This window comes from Carettochelys insculpta, chromosome 26, assembly GCF_033958435.1.
Source record: "Carettochelys insculpta isolate YL-2023 chromosome 26, ASM3395843v1, whole genome shotgun sequence".
NCBI lineage: Eukaryota > Metazoa > Chordata > Testudines > Carettochelyidae > Carettochelys > Carettochelys insculpta.
This window is the reverse complement of record NC_134162.1, coordinates 11,998,784-12,018,013: the sequence shown is the minus strand read 5'-3', so window position 1 is coordinate 12,018,013 and position 19,230 is coordinate 11,998,784. Positions and strand designations below refer to the sequence as shown.

Here is a 19,230-nt window from a genome sequence, read left to right as displayed (position 1 = left end):
ATTTTGGCAGGCACAGAGCCCTATGCAGCTTTCTTAACCAATACTCTGGACCGAGTGTTATGCACAGTAGCTTGTGTGATGGAAGTGGATGGGGGGCAACACCAGGAGACAGGCAAACTGCCCTGTTTCTTAGTGCTCAACAGCTTCCCAGCCAGGAACCTGGTGTTTCTCCATAGCTCTTTACATATTTGGCTGCAGTTTGAAGTACTTCTTCCTGGATGTTATGATGGACTATTTATTCCTGTCTACAGCTTCAAGACAAGTGCCTGACTGCCCCCTTGCCATCCCTCTCGGAATTTCACACCTAAGTCACTGCTGCTGGACAGCTGCCAGACATCCAGGACTTAAACAGATTAAATATCCCCTCTGGCTAAATAGTTACTGAGTAACTGACCCCCAGGAGGCAGAAGATAAAGTGCACCTAGGAGAACAACAAGAAGTAGTCTTGTGGCACCTTATAGACTAACAGATATTTTGGAGCGTAAGCTTTCATGGGCAAAGACCTGCTTCATCAGATGTGTTCCCACTATGCAGGGAGGTTGCAATGCTGCTTGGGTTTACAAGGTCAAGTCACTGCTCGCACCAACCAAGTTTGCCTTGTGTAATGCCACTGAGCTTTCATTACCCTTCCATGTCAAACAGAATGACATTCACAAATATACCCACACAGGTCTTTGCAGTTTGTCCCATGGCTAGAGCAGCTCACTTGAAGTTTATTTATTTTTAGTTAATTTTTAAAATGTAGAAACACCCCTTTCTAAACACTCAAGGGCAGATTTTCACAATTGAAAGAAACGAATATTTTTCAAAACCATTACAGTAGAGTCTCCATATTCACAAACTTATGGTTTACGAATTCAATTATCCATGAGTGGCCAGCAACTGCCGCTTCCCCCAGGGCCCTGGGCAGGAGCGGCAGCAGCCGCTGCATCCCCTGGGGCCCCGGGCAGGAGCACTGGCAGCTGGGGGCTGCCATATTCGTGAAATTCAACATTTGCCAGGGTTCCCAACATGGAACCCTCGCAAATGTTGAGACCCTACTGTATTACAAAAACCTCCACTGACCTTCCTATCAAAAACCTACCAGACCCCCAACCCCTTCACACTCATTCAAATGCTGGGAGGAAATCTGAGCTTGGGTTTGTGTCTGAAAATTAAATAGACTTGGGCTGTCAAACTAATGGGGAAAGTGAATTTCTGAGCCCAAGGGACCCTCCACTAAGAGCTCCTGGCTCCTAGCTGTAGATGTTCAAATCTTGGGACTTGACAATGTTGTCGACTCTCATGATTTTATCATAAGTCTGGTAATACTAGTTGTTTTTCTTAAAGTACCCTCTCCTGGAATCATGTGATTCTGAGAGACTCTAGGTTTTCCTAAAAAGTTCACAATCCTTACAGTCGAGAAAATCTTGAACATGTGAGCTTTACATGCTCAAACACCAGAATGCAAGTAAAACAAACAAAAACAAACAAACAAACAAAAAAAACCCCCACTGATAAATATTGTTTAAACATAATGATTTTAAGCCAATTATCATTTTGGGGGGGAATTTTTGCAGCAAGTACAAGGCATGGATGCATGAACTAATTAATGTCATTCTCAAATCTTACCAATAATTGATTCACTTTGCATGGACCAGTCTTCTCTCATTTTTACATTTTAACTGTTACTCTCTTAATGGTTTTCAGACTCTCTATATTTGCAGACATTATGGTGTTGGTCAGCCTGCATACCACATAAAGCTCAAAATGTCAAAGGAGGCTCTGCCCACTACAGCCAATGCTGGAAGGAAAAATAGGGGAAAACAACATTTGTGACCAGTGACCTTTTATTACAAGCAAACATTCATGAATATCTGTGTGGCAACTGCAACCATCGCACAGAAAATGTGTCAATAAATATTTGCAAATATCCTAATCTTCACCCGTGACATGAAATCAAATATCAAAAGTTCCAAAATTCCAAATGTTCTTGAAACTAATAAAAGGAAATTTTTCTTCACACAGCGCACAGTCAACCTGTGGAACTCCTTGCCCGAGGAGGCTGTGAAGGCCAGGACTCTATTAGGGTTTAAAAAAGAGCTTGATAAATTTTTGCAGGTCAGGTCCATAAATGGCTATTAGCCAGGGATAAAGTATGGTGCCCTAGCCTTCATAACAAGGGCAGGAGATGGATGGCAGGAGATAAATCACTTGTCTTCTGTTCTCCTTCTCTGGGGCACCTGGCATTGGCCACCGTCGGCAGATGGGATGCTGGGCTTGATGGACCTTTGGTCTGACCCAGTATGGCCATTCTTATGTTCTTATGTTCTAACAAACACCTCATAAGATATGGAGCAAGGATGTAAGTGAATTTATTAACTATGTTCCTGACCCTGCACTCCTGATATAGACATAATTATGACTGCAAAAGAACAGCAGGATGGGTCCTCATAACATCCTATCAAAGCCAAATAACTATGCACATGGCTTTATTCATGACAGGAACCTCTGATGTATATCTTGGGGTAACCCTCTCCCCGCCTCACATTTATGTATTCATTGCAAGTATCTAAGATCACATCATGCATGCACACATTTAAGTGACCCAGATTCATTTAATGTTGGACTCCATAAGCCTTCAACCTTTTAATTACCCTGACACCTCACAGCTGAGGCAGAAAAAAATTTCACACAAGTGAAACAAACACACTTCTCTTTTGAAAGCTATCATCAAAAGAAAGAAAAAAAAAAGAACTCACCAAATATAAAATCAGACCGCAATTGTATCTTTAGCACAAGGTCCAGAGGAAAGAGACCAGGAAGCAGTGCCTGGTCATTTATTAAAAGCTATGGGAGATAAAAGCTAGTGAAGATTAGGGGCGGGGGGGGGGGGGGAACCCTTCCCTGGGACGAGGCCAGAGAAGTCAATGAGCCACTTAGTCCCTGGCTGAGCTGGCTCCAGAGAGAATACCAAGCTATTGGAAATGTAGCTTACACCTATACTGCAGGCAGTGGCATGAAAACAGTGCAACTGTTTTGCTGCTTGTAATTTGTTTTCTGATAAACTGACGTCACAAAAATGGAACTTTCACTCCTAAGAAATTTGTCCCCTAGGAATGTACCAAGGTTAGAGTCAACTCCATTACACTGGTGTGAGGTAACTCAGCTGGCTCTAATGACAACAGAGTTACCTCAAATTGCCTCTGATGTGACCAAGGCCAGAATAGTTGTGCTTAATCTTTAAGTAGGACTAAAGCTGAACAACCCACCCACATGTCAGAATGCTCACTCACACAAGTAGTATTTTATTTAGGCTGTATTGCTCACTGGAATGTCGGAATGCTCACTCACACGAGTAGTATTTCATATAGGATTCACCTGTCAGTTACTAATAAAACTCTGAACCTGCCTTGTATAATCCTGGCACCAGCAAAATATGCACATCAGCAATGGCTTGAAGCAAAAATGTATTTGGAAGTTCAGCTGTACCAAGAAGTACTCCTCCACATAACAGCAAGTTTTTTCACCTATTTTGTTAGTCATCTATAACTTGGCACAGAGCATGCAAATTTAATTGTAGAAGAAAGCTCAACACAATGTTGCTGGTACTAATACATCGTATTGCTCTTTTGCAAGCTGAATTTAAGATCAAACATTGATGTGTGTTGGTTGACAAAGATACTGGACTTGACTCAGACATGAGAGGCCACATTCTGATACCCCTACATATGCTTGGTAGCTCCTGACCTGGTAAGCAGGGGGACTACTGGCACAGTAAGGGGCTAGACTGAACTTCCTAAAACATATTTCCATCGTGGAACCAATCAATTGTATTGACTAAAAAGTCATGTCAGTATGTTAGCTGCTATTTTCATACATTCTGGCAGGTAAAAGGTATCAGTTATTTATTGATGCAACAAGAAGCTCACCCATCATAGAAAAATCATTAACTGCATTATATTGGGCAAAGCAATGACTGCATATTATAGCGCACTGCTATTTCCCTTTACCATATTATTTTAATCTTATGAAAACAAGTAAGCAAATGGTGCATTTGGATGAACGATCATGCACATAGACAGGAAGTGACCACAGATGCAAATTTGGGACAGACAACAGATGTCTTCTTCCAGCATGCTTTCTCTTCTTCATTTTTGCGGCTTGTCTCTAATTCATAAATAAAAGCAGGGGCATCCTGCTTCCCCAGAAGTCAAGAGCAAAATTGCACTTCAGTGAGGATCGAGGTACTCTGAACCAAAACAGGTGCTTGCACTCCTCTGCAGACTAGGCCTGTAAAGCACTGAAGCTCCCCTTAAGATCTCCAGAACGTACCAACCTTGCATGGGCTCCCTGCACAGTGAAGAATTACAGACTCACTCAGCTGCCCCTTACCGAATTCAAAGAAAGGAAAAGCTGCTGATTAATACTAGGTAATTGTTTCTGGGCAAGTGGTGCTGAGTTCTCAAACTTCCTGAGCTGCAGCCTCAGCCCTTAAAAGGATCAGCACTATGGCCGTCCTCATGGAGCTGAATTTATGGTCTCAACCTACAGCATTAAGAAACATACACCAATGACGCTGCTAGCCCTCAGACTGAGAAAGAGCAACAAATTCATCCCTGGCATAAGTCTTTGGATTTGTCCATGGAGCACAACATATCCCTATGGTGTCTTGGAAATAATAAATAAGAAAATTGTCTTACGGACTTGAGTCTTATGCCAACAATATGCTCATCAACATAGATGGCAGCTATGGAACAGGGTTTGGAACCAGAAGGAACCCTTTGGGATCAGATCCAAAATCAACTCCTCTACTGAAGAGAAATTTGTACAGCTGGGAGCAATGCTCCCTCCAATCCTTTCCATCCACGTGTGGATTCTTTCCATCCACATGTGAATTAAATTTTATGTGCACCAGGGCACGTGTGGATGCACACCACCAACAGGAATACAAAAGATAGCTGTGGGCACTCTGCTAATCAGCAGAGCAGCATCTGACTCTCTCCTGAGTGACTGCGGAAGTGCACAGCTTCCATGGAACACTGGAAAGGAGGAATCTCGCCCATTATATTTTCACGCCTGCTATACTTAAGGTCCTAGTCAGCTAAGCATGGAGGCCTGGTGCAAGAAATAATTTAAAAGATACAGAGCAAGATCAGCAGGGTCAGACCCAGGTCAGACACTAAGTTGGAGTGTTTGTTTTCATTCAGAAAGTGCAAAATTACCTTGGGCCCCACACATGTGCATATACAGTGACTTCAAAAGAGGCTCAGGCATGGCTCCTGTTCCAGCTGTGAGTCATTCTAGCATTTGCAACAAGGAACACTTTAATCACAGATCTTTTTAAAGATAGCTGAAAATATGTTATTGTCTCAAAGCGCATAGTTCGTTGCCTCACTCTACATCTACATACCCAGAGATTGCACAGACAGTTCCAGCTGACCTGCTTACTCCAGGTAATTGGCGATGCATTTTAATTCCAGGATGAGGTTTGTCTTTTCAAGTGTCCATTAAGTTTTCAGCCAAGTTCACGATGAAACCAGGACCTCTACATTGCCAACCCACAGGTATTCTACAAATGAGAAATCAAAAAGGTACAAATTATAACTGTACAAACTGATAGGAGAGAAACCACTCAAGTCATGGTGGACAATGTGGCTGTGGATGCCTATTACTAAGCACAGAGTATGACACAAGTTGAACCTCTCTAATCTGGAATGCTCTCACCCTGCAAACTCCATAATCCAGCATGATTTTAGTTAGCTGGATGACCACTTGATGTGGCCAAGTTTCCCACAGTCCCATACACTTTGTTTCCAGCCACCAGTCCTGGCTCTGTGTTCTGTGTTTATATTTAGATGTAATTTACCTCTGAATATTTTCTAAGAGACCAGTAAGCAGTGGAAGTGTGGGTTATAAGCTAGAAAATGTTGACCTCCGGTCACCTGGCAAATTCTCTCATCTGGCACCAGACATGTCCTGAGGGTGCCGGATGAGAGAGGTTCAACCTGTACTTTCATAGTGAGCCATAATGGCCAGCAGTTTTTTAAGACCATTCCTACTTACTTATTTTAGAGGGGTGTTTTGCTGACAGCAAATAACCTGTGACAACAACAGAGAAAACAAACTTCAGCCACTCCACCATCTTGTCCTTGTTAACTCTCACTTCAGATACATCTCTGTTTCAAACAGTAACATCTCTACACGTGTCCCATCGTCTTCTTCCTCTCAATGTACCACATCATTCTTGTCTGGACTATGATATCAAACATGTAGAGTTGGTGCCTTCAAGTGTCACAGTTAAAGGACACAGTTTTACTTGGAAAATGATGGAAGTGAACTTTTGGCGTATACAAGTCAAGTCTCCATTCACTGGAACGTGGCATCATTCTTTATTACTGGGTATAGCAGGTATCAACTGCAAAGCTGGCATTTCACATATGGAGTGTAGACAAGTTTGTTGGCAAATTCAATGAGAAGAAAAAACAATACTGAAGCAGTCCAGTGGTTCAAAGTTACTGAATTTTATTTATCTGATCCACAAGAAAGTTTACAATTCCAAACACAAGCATTCTGAAACAACATTACAATATCTATTTTGCAGGCCCATGTTTGAAAAAGGAAAATTAACCACGAGACACTTTGATAGTTTTGCACCTATGCTCCTTCTATACAGGAAATGTACTAACAATGTTCTGATGCCTTTGAAAAAGAGAATGTATTCATGCGAGCAAAACTTGCTGGTCACTTTACAGATACAGTTATATAAATTAAAATACAAAAGGCCAAGATTGTCAAAACGTGACCAATATATTTAGACGCCTAACATGAGTTACATTAAATGTGCCTGAATTGCAGATATTGCTGAGCTTCTGCCCTTCAGAAATAAAGGGCACTTCTGAAGATTGTGAACCAGGTCTTTCAAATCAGTCTGTGCAATTTTTCTTATGGTATCATCATCCACATTATTTCACAATCAAGAAAAATGAACCAAGTCATTGATTCAATGACAAAAATCAACAGTACATATTTACTCCTTTAAAAACAAAAACATTCAGAAAAATCAACAGACAGCATATTTCTCCATGTGTGATTTACAAACAATTCACATCTGATTTAAAAAAAGAAACAAAAACAAAAACAAAAAAAACCCAAAAACCTTCCTTCACCAAAAAGAACCCCAAACAGGAAAAAAAAACCCAATACATTTTTAAAACAAACCCCTAACAACAGAAGACGGTTAACCTTCTAGAATGAACATGTCTCCAGCAACACAATTCACAACGAGCCTTAGTGCAAAACAAAACCAATAGAAAAGGATGTACACTGAATTCCATGATGTGTTGACTACATTCCATCAGTTTGACTGCACACCCCTCCCCATCAGCTTAATTATACAGCGACTCAAAGTGCAATTATGGTTAGAAAACAGCATTGCTAAGATGGTGAGGGTTTGGGGGAGGAGAAGTTGCACGTTTATTTCCTCAGGGTGCAATTCATTTCTGTGCAAAGCACCAACATATTCTGTGCAAAGTAACAGCATAAAGAAGGTATAAGTGGCACATACGCCTTGTTCCTCCATCCAAGGGTAAATTTCACCCTTCTTGATTAAAAATCTTCGATGCTCAAATTTACCCATGGAAGAAGATTATTTACTTAATGGCCAGGAGACACAAGCTCCCACCTGGAGATCTAACTGGGACCCTTCTATTTCCTGTCTCATCTCCTACAGAAATCTGATCACTCTCCTGAGAGTTGGTCTGGTGCATGGGTTAGAGAAAAACTTTCACCAACTTTAGAGAGAACAAGAACAGCCCCACTGCAAACAAGAGAGATGGGGAGCAGAATAAAATCCATCTTGCTATCCTGTACATGTGTGTTTGGGATGGGACTTAGATACACCCAAGGAGTTAAGAAAGAAGATGCCATTTCTGCATAACAACTTTTCTGGCATACTCAAAAGATTCCATCAGTATGTAGCAAGAACCATTGACATTTTGAGAGTCATTGCAGCTTTGGCAAAACATTCATGGGAGCATGTTATCATTTAAATAACTTTTTTGTGGCACCTGTTATTTAAAAGGTTTGTTAAGTTAGAGAGAATAAAAGAGAAAAACAAGGCACATTCCCTAACATACCCATAACCCTGAGGAATGCGGTTTACAGATGCTATTTATAAACAGGGAGGTTACATAATCACAGTAAAAGTACTAACATTCAACTTAATTACAAAGTGCAATTCAAATTCCTATTGTTAGCTCCTGGACAGGCTCCTGGGTAGTAACTAAGTTCTGATCATGCCAGTAGATGAATGTTTATCACTTTTGTAGACATTCAGTGGAAGTTCAATTCTGGATGGAAATTTTGCTTCTCTTGTTTCAGCACGAAGTACAACCTTCCCTGCTTGAAAGAGGTATTTAAATGTCCTCTGAAAACAGTCTGACTGTAACATTCCATTTTTTGGGTACTGTCTTTGAGACTGGAATATGAATGGAGTCCCTTTTATAAAACCCTAATTTTTCATTCTTACAATTATGTTAGATGTCTGGAAAAATAATTGACCCAGCAACCGTTTTCCTTTCAAGCCACAGAACACAGTTTTACACAGAGACTTGTCATACAATTCCCAAGCATGAACTGTAAGTTAAGTAAGGCAGGTCAGCAAATGACAATTTTAAAAAAGCAGTTTTGATACAGCTCTACAATGAGCTCTCAAATAGCACAAAGCATCTAACCTCTGTTTCACAGGGGAAAAAATGCATGTCTCCTTCCCAGGTTTTTTTTCTACCAATGAAACTGAAAAAGACAAGTGCATTGCCCGTAAAATGGAGAAAGCTGTAGGATACCTGTTTTTCAGAGAATAATTGTTGTGAGTATCAAGAAGTATTTGCAACTGCAATGAATTGCAAACATGAATTTTCTATCTGGTGTGTTGGAGGGAGTGCACTAGAACACCCAAGAGGAATAGCCTGGAAGAGTGAAGACAATCCTAGGCACCTCTCTACATGAGGTAGTTCCTGGCCGCTGGATCCATGAAATCAAAATTTAAAAACCCAGATGTGTTTTTACAAAAGTTAAAAAGCAAATAAAACTTACCATCATAATCATCCTAAAAACAAGAAGCAGTCCTGTGGCACCTTACAGACTAACAGATTTTTTGGAGCATAAACTCTTGTGGGCAAAGACCCACTTCATCAGGGTTGAAAGTTTATGCTCCAAAAAATCTGTTAGTCTATATTGTCATCCTGAGCACCTGGCGTGTCCCCCCCCCCCCCATTAGAAAGCATCAGAAGCCAAAGTTTTTAAAAAGTGGTTTTAAGATCACTTCTCCAATTTAAAATCTATAGTTAAAAGGATCTCCTCTCAAATCCATGGCAATGATATTTTGCCCTTACACAGCATCTTTCATTAGACAATTTCAAAGCTTTTTATAAGCATAGTGGGATGTTTCCAGATGGGAAAGCAACCTACAGGAAGCTTAAGTAACTCGCTTCAAAGTATAAAAATTAGTCATTATGGAAACAATGGGATGGAACCCATATTGTCTGACTCCTAGACCCCAATTCTAAAATATTCCTCTGGCTGCCAAGATGGCCAATAAGGAGACAAAGCTTTATAAAGACCTTGTTCCAGTGCAAACATTTTTTTCTGCTTCTTTGGAAAATACTCCTTTGAAGCAAACCACTTTTTCAGCATAGCCACAGAAATGCTGTTAAGAATGAGAAGTGCATTTCAGGTGCAGTCAAAAATCACTGGCAAGGCAGATTTCATGCCAAATTGCTATAGCTGGACAGAAAGCACATTCCATTCCATAGCCAGATGGCAGTAGGCAGCCACAGTGCATAAAGCTCTCTAGGCAAAGAGTATTCAACAACTGGCAAATAAGTAATACTACGGGCATTTAAATGGAGTTGCAACAAATGCAAAGGGGGAAAAATACCCCTTTGCACAGGAGAAAGCAAAAAGTGCTGTGGGAACAGTAAACACACACACAAAACCCAAAGAGACACCTACTAAGAACCACAGCAAAATTAAATAAAACCAAATCTCACATTGTAAAGTCCATTTGACAAATAGGGTAAATAAAATGCAACATCAAAGTGATACAAGTTAATTTCACAGGTAAGGTATAAGCTGAAACATCAAGTACATCAAGAGATATGTGCAATAACATTTGCCAGTGACATTCAAAAAGGCATTTAAAGCAAGGACAAGGAAGGGTCTCGTGGTCGGCAGGGGTGGATCTGAGCAACATAGGCACAAAAGGAAGCAGCAAGGGTAATTTTCTGGCCATTCCGTACAGTGGGGTAGGAAAGGCCTCTTGCTCCACTGTCTCACTTGGTAGCTGAGATAGAAACCAAGGACTCATGGGTGATCTTGTTGGCTGGCTCCCTGGAGAGAAGGGATAATAGATTGTTTACGTCCTGTCTCACTGAGTGTGATGGTACAGTGAGATGCTACAGTACCCTGCAGCCCCATCCAATTCCCGCTCCAGTAAGATTATTGGATCCAACATCTAGTGAGCAGTACCAAATTTAAGAGGTTCATCCTGGACTATCTCATCTGGGAGGACCATGGATGTTGCAGGACCAGAGAGTTCTGGGGCTGGGGCCAGGGCAGTGGCCAGCAGTTTGGCCAGAGCCAGAGCCCACACCAGCTCTGCTGCAGCACAGGATTGGAGCTGGAGCCCCCATCTGCTGGAGCCCTGTGGCAACCCTGGGAGCACAGGGTCAGGAGCCAGAGTCCCAGGGGAGTGGGAGCCTGGGGATACCTGGAGCAGAAGTCCTGGACCTCCCCAGTCCAGCAAATTCTGTCATCTGAGACCTGTCAGGTCCCAACCATGTCAGACCAGGGAGGTGCAAGCTGTAATCATCACATGTAGCACTATCATAGCATTCTTCCCTGTCTAAGCTCTTTACAAACAATGTTCACAGTCCCGTGAGGTACCAAATTTCTCCTGTAAGGTGGGAAACTAATTCAACCCTCATCTGAAGTCAGTGGATGTTGATGGTGTCCAGCACTATTTGGCATAAGCTACTATCAAACAGATATCACACAAACTCTGAGACAGAGGTAACTATTATCACACGGAGGTGGAAGAGGGGGTAGTCAGGGTAAGAGATTCACCCAAAGCCCCCGAAAGTTGGTTTCCCAGCAGGACTTAGTACTCAAGAAGTTCCTAGTTCAGGCTGCCAGACTTCTGGCAAAACTCTCCCTCCTCCAATTTATGAAACTCTTCATGTCAACAGTTCTGAAGTCCTGCAGATAAGAGCTGCATTATGTCATTGACCCCGGGAGTAAGCTGCCATTTACGCACTGCAGTAGGGAATTTCACGAAGTGATCAACAGCAAACTATAGCTACTAGCACCTTGTGCTCTAGACAACAAGTAGAGCCAAGTTCTTCCGGTGTAATCATAGAATCACAGAACAATAGAGCTGGAAGAGACCTAAGAAGCCATCAAGTCCAGCCCCCTGTCCAAGGCAGGACCAAACCCCATCAGATCAGCCCAGCCAGGGCTTTGTTGAGCTGAGACTTAAACACCTCCAGGGATGAAGACTCCACTGCTTCCCTAGGAAGACCATTCCAATGCTTCACCACCCTCCTAGTGAAAAAGTTTTTCCTAATGTTCAACCTGGACCTTCCCGACCGCAACTTGAGACCATTGTTCTGTGTTCTGCCATCTGTGACCACTGTGAACAGCCTCTCTCCAGTCTCTTTGCAAACTCCCTTCCGTAAGTTGAAGGCTGTTATCAAGTCCCCCCTCAGTCTTCTCTTCTGCAGACTAAACAGACCCAATTCCCTCAACCTTTCTTCATAGGTCATATGCTCCAGCCCCCTAATTATTTTGGTTGCCGTCCGCTGGACCCTCTCCAGTGTGTCCACATCCTTCCTATAACTGGGGGCCCAGAACTGGACACAGTACTCCAGATGTGGCCTCATCAAAGCCGAATAAAGAGGAACAATCACTTCTCTGGATCTACTGGCAATGCTCCTCTTGATGCAACCTAATATGCCATTAGCCTTCTTGGCTGCTATAGCACACTGTTGACTCATATCCAACCTCTTGTCCACTACAACTCCCAGGTCCTTGTCTGCAGAACTATTACTAAGCCAGCCAGACCCCAGCCTGTAACAGTGTTTGGGATTCTTCTGGCCCAAGTGCATAAATACATTGAACAGAACAGGACCCAGAACTGAACCTTGGGGCACTCCACTAGAGACCAGCCGCCATCCTGACATCGAGCCGTTGATCGCTACCCGCTGGGCCCGGCCTTCTAGCCAGCTTTCTATCCATCTTACCGTCCATTTATCCAATCCACATTCCTTTAATTTGCTGACAAGAATATTGTGGGAAAAAGCTTTGTTAAAGTCAAGATAAATCACATCCATTGATTTTCCCCTATCCACAGAGCCAGTTATCTCATCGTAGAAATCAATCAGATTGGTCAGGCATGACTTGCCCTTCAGGAATCCATGCTGACTATTCCTGATCACTTTCCCCTCCTCCAAGTGCCTCAAAATGACTTCCTTGAGGAGTTCCTCCTCCTCCTTTCCTCCCTTGCCTGTTCCTCCTGAACAGTTTATACCCTTTCATGACAGCGCTAGAGTCATGCGAGTCATCCCACCAAGTCTCTGTTATCCCAATCAAGTCATAGTTCTTGGACTAGGCTAGGGCTTCTAATTCTTCCTGCTTGTTACCCAGCCTCCTGGCATTGGTGTATAAACCACTGATTGATTTCTATGGGGTTATATCCAGAATGTAATTGGGGCTTTACACACTATTTGTCTCTCCCAGTAATTCTGCTGATCTGTGGTGAAATTCACCCCCTGCAGATGGCCAACATTAAGTACCATTAAATTACATTTAAACTCTCACACTTGCCTTTGCAGATGACAAATTTCACCTATGGTAAATAGAGTTGCCATCAACAGAGGCTTCTTTGATTTGGGGGACTATTCCATGGAAAAATTAATTTTCTTCTGCCCCAAATATTCACTGTTTTCTTTTCTCCTCCTAAATGATTCCTATGCAATTATAATTAAGAGAATTCCTACTTACTAAACAAACCCAGAGAGAGAATACATACAAGCTGTGTTCAGTGATACTCACAAGCAAGCAGGTCCTATTTGATGCTGCAAAGAAAAAAAAAAAACGGCACAGGATAGTTCAGACTGCATATTAACAAAGACTAAAAAATAACAAAAGCAAAGCACCAAACAAAAACACTGAAACCACCCTCCAGAACTTCGTGCAAAGGAGGGACTTGTATCAGGTACTTGTTTGTGATACAAGCCAAGGAAAATGCATCTTAAAGCACCAATAAAGCGCAGCCAGCCAATCAGCTTGTCAGCTGAATGTTCATTTAAATGGCTCTGTCCAATTCAGTGCATTCCACATTAATAAGGTGTATCATTAATGTCAAGGTACAAGAAAGTGGTTTTTAAATACTAAGTTTAAAGGGAAATGTTGAGGTTTACAACATGTAGCTCAAATTTTCAAAAGTGCTAGATATTTTGGATATCCCCATTTTCATCAAGTGCCCTCTGAAGAGCAGCCTCCTTTAAAGCACCTTAAAATTGGGTATCCCACATCGGACACTTTTGAAAATTTAGGTCTGCGTTTTACCATTACCACTGCAAGATTATTAAAATTGAACTTGGGCCCAAACTGCCACATTATCTCTTTGACTGTGGAACTCAGCAAAGCAACACCAGGGTGAAAGCAGAGCTGCACTAGTGAATCAGGACCTCCACTTCTAAAATGTTCCTTACAATGCAGTAGTTATGCAGGATGAAGTGCAAAAACTAACCATGCAGCTTGGAACACAAAACCAGCCTAATCCATTTCCATCTACAATGTGGCAGAACTACTCTACCCACACCAAGATCATGCATGCATAGCTGCTGCTAACCAATTTCACTGACATTCAGACAAGCTGAGAATCAAAATCAACCTGTCTGGAAAGGGGTATTGTGTTTTAAAACAAACAAACCAGGAACTCAGTGGTATTCAGTGGTATTCACCCTGAAGGAAGCAGGGCGTTTTATGACTATGGGATTGGAGTTGCTCCCCAATTTGGTGATTCTTAAGGAGTTTGTAATCTGAAGCTATTCTGAAGCAGGAATGCTGATGATAAGGCATTCAAATGTTGAGAAGTTTCATTTGTGCATCACACAGAACCACTGCAAAATATCAGCAACAGTATGGTCATTAGTTCGGTGTTTGACTGGGGGAGGGGGCAAGGTAGAGAAGTTACCACTTGAACACTGACTTGTAGCTTCTGCTGATCAGCCCCATCTTGAGCCCCTGGGAACAGCAGAGACCCCGCTGGGTTGAGAGGCCTGCTCCCAACACTGTAATTTCGGGTGCGCTTTATTGTGTCCGGACTGGCCAGAGGCGTAAAGCTGTTTCTTCTCATCCTTACAGGGGTTTGGTTCTTGGGAAGATTGTTCTGATTGAAAACGGAGGATATTACAAGGAATGAAAAGCAGAAACACGATCTAAAAACAAAGTTGATGTCAAGAAATTCCTGATGCCAGAGACACTTTCCACCTATTTTAGCCAGAAGTCTCATCATGCAGACTGCCTTTTCAACCCAATTGAGGCCTCAGCCAAAGCCCAGGGAAGTTGGTGGAAAAATTCCTCTGTGCAAAGGATCAGCAAAAACTCTGTGTACCACTGAAGCCCTACTGTGAGAAACCACATAGATCTTGTCCTTCCTCTCTACATAGAGGTAAATTTAAAGTTTGGCGTGTTATCGAATCGGGCCTGTAAATTGTAAATTTTCACCAGTCAGCTTTTTTAAAAATTATACATTTCTAAACACTCCCTTTACCATATGCCCACTGCACATAGAACAGCTGAGATACTGCTTGAGCCCAATAACTGCTGACCCAGTGCAGTGACAAGAGTGCATTTTAAAAGCTTTATTTCCTTTAATTCTCTGTGTTCTAGACTGTTTTAAACACACTGCAGATAAAAAGTTGTATTACAGGTTGAATCTAGTCCAGCTCCCTCTCATCCAGCAACATCTGTAATCCGACATAATTTCAGTTAGCCAGACAACTGCTTATCATGGGTGCGGCCAAATTTCCTGTGGTCCCATAAAGTTTGTTTACAGCCACCAGTCCTGGCTCTCAGTGTTCCATGCTGTTATTTAGCTGTAATTCACCCCAAACATCTGAGAGCGCAGTAAGCAGTGGACATGTTGGTAATGTGCTAGACAATATTGACCTTCTGTGATCCAGCAAATTCTCTCGTTTTGAACCAGTAAGCTCTCAACAGTGCCACACAAGAGAGGTTCAATCTGTAATAGTAGAATTTCCCCAATCATTTGGGTTTCTTTTCGGTTGTTCTTTTTCAGTTCTGTCATACCTTGCCAGGGAAGCAAAGAATCAAACAGTTAACAGCTCCTATTATCTTCATGGATAATAGACTTACAGGGATAGCAGTATTAGTAGCTTCACAAATAACAAGCAATTCTGTAGCACCTTAAAAATTAACACACAGAATCAAAGAACACTAGGACTGGAAGGGACCTCGAGAGGCCATCGAGTCCAGCCCCCTGCCTCAATGGCAGGACCAAGTACTATCTAAACTATCCCTGATAGACATCTATCTAACTGTTCTTAAATATCTCCAGCAATGGAGATTCCACAACCTCCCTTGGCAATTTATTCCACTGTTTGACCGCCCTGACAGTTAGGAACTTTTTCCTAATGCCCAACCTAAACCTCCATTGCTGCAGTTTAAGCCCGTTGCCTCTTGTTCTATCCTCAGAGGCCAAGAAGAGCAAGTTCTCTCCTTCCTCCTTATGACTCCCTTTTAGATACCTGAAAACCGCTATCGTGTCTCCCCTCAATCTTCTCTTTTCCAAATTAAACAAGCCCAATTCTTTCAACCTTTTTTCATAGGTCACAGTCTCTAGACCTTTAATCATTCTTGTCGCTCTTTTCTGGACCCTCTCTAGTTTCTCCACATCTTTTTTGAACTGCGGTGCCCTGAACTGGACACAATACTCCAGCTGAGGCCTAACCAGCGCAGAGTAGAGCGGAAGAATGACTTCTTGTGTCTTGTTCACAACACACCCGTTAATGCATTCCAGAAGCATGTTTGCTTTTTTTGCAACAGCATCACACTGTTGACTCATATTTAGCTTGTGGTCCACTATAACCCCTAGATCCCTTTCTGCTGTAGTCGTTCCTAGATGGTCTCTCCCCATTCTGTATGCGTGAAACTGATTGTTCCTTCCCAAGTGGAGCACTTTGCATTTGTCCTTATTAAAGTTCATCCTGTTTACCTCAGACATTTATTTATTAAGTAATAAACTTTCAGGAAAGTGGGGTGGGTGGGTGGGAAGTGAGAAAGTAGGTCTTACCCACAAGCCTATTAGCTAATAAATAAATTTGTTAGTCTTTAAGGTGCTGTACAGGACTGCTTGTTATCTGCATGGAGGCAGTGCCCAGTGTCACACAGCAGCAATGTAAAAGTGAAATCTGGATGTAAATTATGAAGCACCATAATTGAGCAATAATTCAATGGTTAGAACAGATCAGTCTCCTCAGAGTGGTCTGTTCAATGCAGGTGTGGCCTTTGTAAGACACCTGCAAAACTTTATTCCCCAAACTTCCAAATTTGTCAGTCTGCGATTTGTCACATTACAGCACCAGCTCAATGAGACAATTTAGATGCCACAAATGTTTAACAAGATTAGAAATAGGCATGAATGACAGTCATCTTTTGAGCACTTTACAAACACTTTGCAAGGTGCCAACAAGTGATGATCCAAGTTTTCAAGTGTGTCTAAATTTAATGGATTCTACTCTAATTTACACTGGTCTAACTGGGCAGGATTTGGTAGCTGGACTTGAACTCTGAGTGCTGCAGTTTTTGAGTGCTCAGTTTGAGCATTCAGAGCCTGATTTCCAAAACATGATGACTAACCTGGACCCTACCAGCTGCAAATGACCAGCCCATCTGAAATGTCAGTCCCTGTGTCAGTGTTTAAAGGTGAACTCCCAAAAACTGCAGTAGCCTTTGAAAAATGTGGCCCTACCACCTCAATTCAGTGAATCACTTAAGCATGTGTTTAAGTGCTTGGCTGTACAAGGATGGACTGTTGAATGTGAGCCTTGCAGCGTGCTTACATGGCTTCTGGAAGCCAGGTCACTAGCTGTGCCAGACCCTAAGAGTGGCTGTATAGACCATGCTTTGGATGTATGTCTCAGGCTAGAACTTGTGCTCTGGAGCATAGGGAGCATCTGCATTTCAGAGACTGTGCTGCAACTTCAAGGTACTGTCCTCCCAGCTCTTTAACAGAGGCCAGCATGAGCCCCCTTATCCTGACCTGGTTGACCAAGGGTTGGAAGCTACCTTCCACAGGCTACGTATACATACCTTAGATGACCACGGATGCAGACCTCTACAAATAACACCAACACTGTGTACAGCAGCAGAGTCCATTACCCATTCACCACTGTTCTAACACCTGCATTTCAGCTGCCCGCACCAGGGCTGAAATGGAATCTTGCACAGCTACTATCTTCTGCTCCCTAATACACTGCTAACTAAGGCTGGTGCTCATACCCACTTCAGTCATAAGGAGTCATTCCCCATTAGCTGTGCCTAAGATACTGGGTCAGAATTTCAACTGCACATACTGCATAGATGTCTCAGTCCTGAGCATCCTAAAAAGTCAGCTTATAGGTAACACTGATGGAGAAATGCACTGTCGTAAATTAAAGATCACCCCAACGCTTAATAAGGCTGTAGCAATAAACTTTGCATTCAGCATTCCTAATACGGTTATTGAAACAGTTTTAAAAGTTCTCTCTCCCCAGTTCATGTCTGGAAAACTTATACCTTCAATAGTTCTGCTCAGAGAACCTCATTATTGTCATAAGGATGATACTTCAAAACCAGTTTTTGTGACGGCTGAAATGGATGGAAAATTCCTAGCAGGCATTCCACAGTGACTGTTCATATTTGCAATATTATCTCTGATGCAGACTCCAGCTTTGCAATTGGCCAAACCTGAATCAAGGGCAGGGATTTTCGGTCAAGACTTACAGTACTCCCAGAAGGCTTGTCTCGGTGAGTATTCACCGCTTCAACATTCAAGGTGATCGTTTCCACTTTACACCCTTCGCCAAATGATAAGAGAAACTTAAAAGGAGGAACTTGATTTTATTTCAGAATTAATTATTCTCAGTGTGAAATAACTGGCAACTTGACACAGTTTTCTTCTCTCTTGGTAAAAAGCTTGCACATAAGGTACTTTAAATTTAATATTAATCCTGGATTCTACATGAATATTGCATATGCAATATTCTAATTATGCTCTCCTGTACTTTTGGCTTCAGAAGCACAGCTCTACAGAGGGCTGTCATCAGACAAAGATATGTGCTACGTGGATTACACTTACAGACATGAAAACTAGTTCTAGCTCTGTTCATTCCCAGGTACAAATTCAAATTTGGTTTCCTGGCCAATAAATATAATGCAGAGATAATGGGTCTTCTTCAGAAGAAACTTGTTACTTACATTACAAAAATGTAACACACCCTATCTCTAATGTTACTTCCCCCTTATTTTATATTTTTACTTTTATAACAAATATATCCTTTAAATAGTTAACAGGGTGTAATTTTGCATGTGTATTTTCATAAACATTCAGTTAAGTGGAAAAAAAAGGAAGTACTTACCATAAGCCACAGGTGTGAGCTTGAATATGGTGTGAAGGGGGCACCTCAGATATGGCAACTCGTCTAAAATCAGACAGAGAGAAGTTAAATATCGCATCTACTAGGCAGAGCTTGGAACTTTGCAGCAATGGTATGGTCCCTCAGTTTGGCCTGGATCTACCAAGGACTTACAAATATGCTTAACTTTAAGCACATGAGAAGTCCTATGGGGTTCAAAAGGAGGGCTCACATGTGAAATTAAAATGCATGGGTCAGTCTGTGGAGAGTCAGGACCTTTTTCCCCCAAAAAAGCAGCTGTAGAAGGTAAATCACTTCATAATTCATCAACATTACTTTCTCTCTCCTGAAACCTACTGCTGCAATCCGGAGGGGCCCACTGCAATCAACTTTGTGCTCTCCCCTTCTGTTTGAAATTTGGCACTTCCAGCAGTCACCAAGTCATTGCTCCAATTATTCCATCTACAGGCACATTACTGCTGCTATTCAGTCTGCAGGTAGAGTTACTATGCAGAGCAGGTCTGCCTCCCCAACCTCTGATCACTCT

At 42.1% G+C, this 19,230-nt stretch overlaps 1 protein-coding gene across 9 annotated transcripts in view; it reads right to left on the bottom strand.

Annotated features, from left to right (window-relative positions):
- Nucleotides 1-6,488: 6,488 nt before the first annotated feature.
- PFKFB2 (6-phosphofructo-2-kinase/fructose-2,6-biphosphatase 2) overlaps nt 6,489-19,230 on the bottom strand; it is a 31,963-nt gene continuing 19,221 nt past the window's right edge. For 8 of the 9 annotated variants that reach the window (XM_074977611.1, XM_074977617.1, XM_074977614.1 and 5 more), the window contains 5 exons: nt 18,687-18,749; nt 18,052-18,125; nt 14,255-14,434; nt 13,093-13,115; nt 6,489-10,371 (listed from right to left, as the gene is read on the bottom strand). In XM_074977611.1, the coding sequence (XP_074833712.1) occupies nt 10,314-10,371; nt 13,093-13,115; nt 14,255-14,434; nt 18,052-18,125; nt 18,687-18,749 (398 nt within the window). In that variant the 3' untranslated portion in view covers nt 6,489-10,313. The remainder of the gene's footprint in view (nt 10,372-13,092; nt 13,116-14,254; nt 14,435-18,051; nt 18,126-18,686; nt 18,750-19,230) is intronic. The other variant, XM_074977618.1, reaches the window with a different exon arrangement.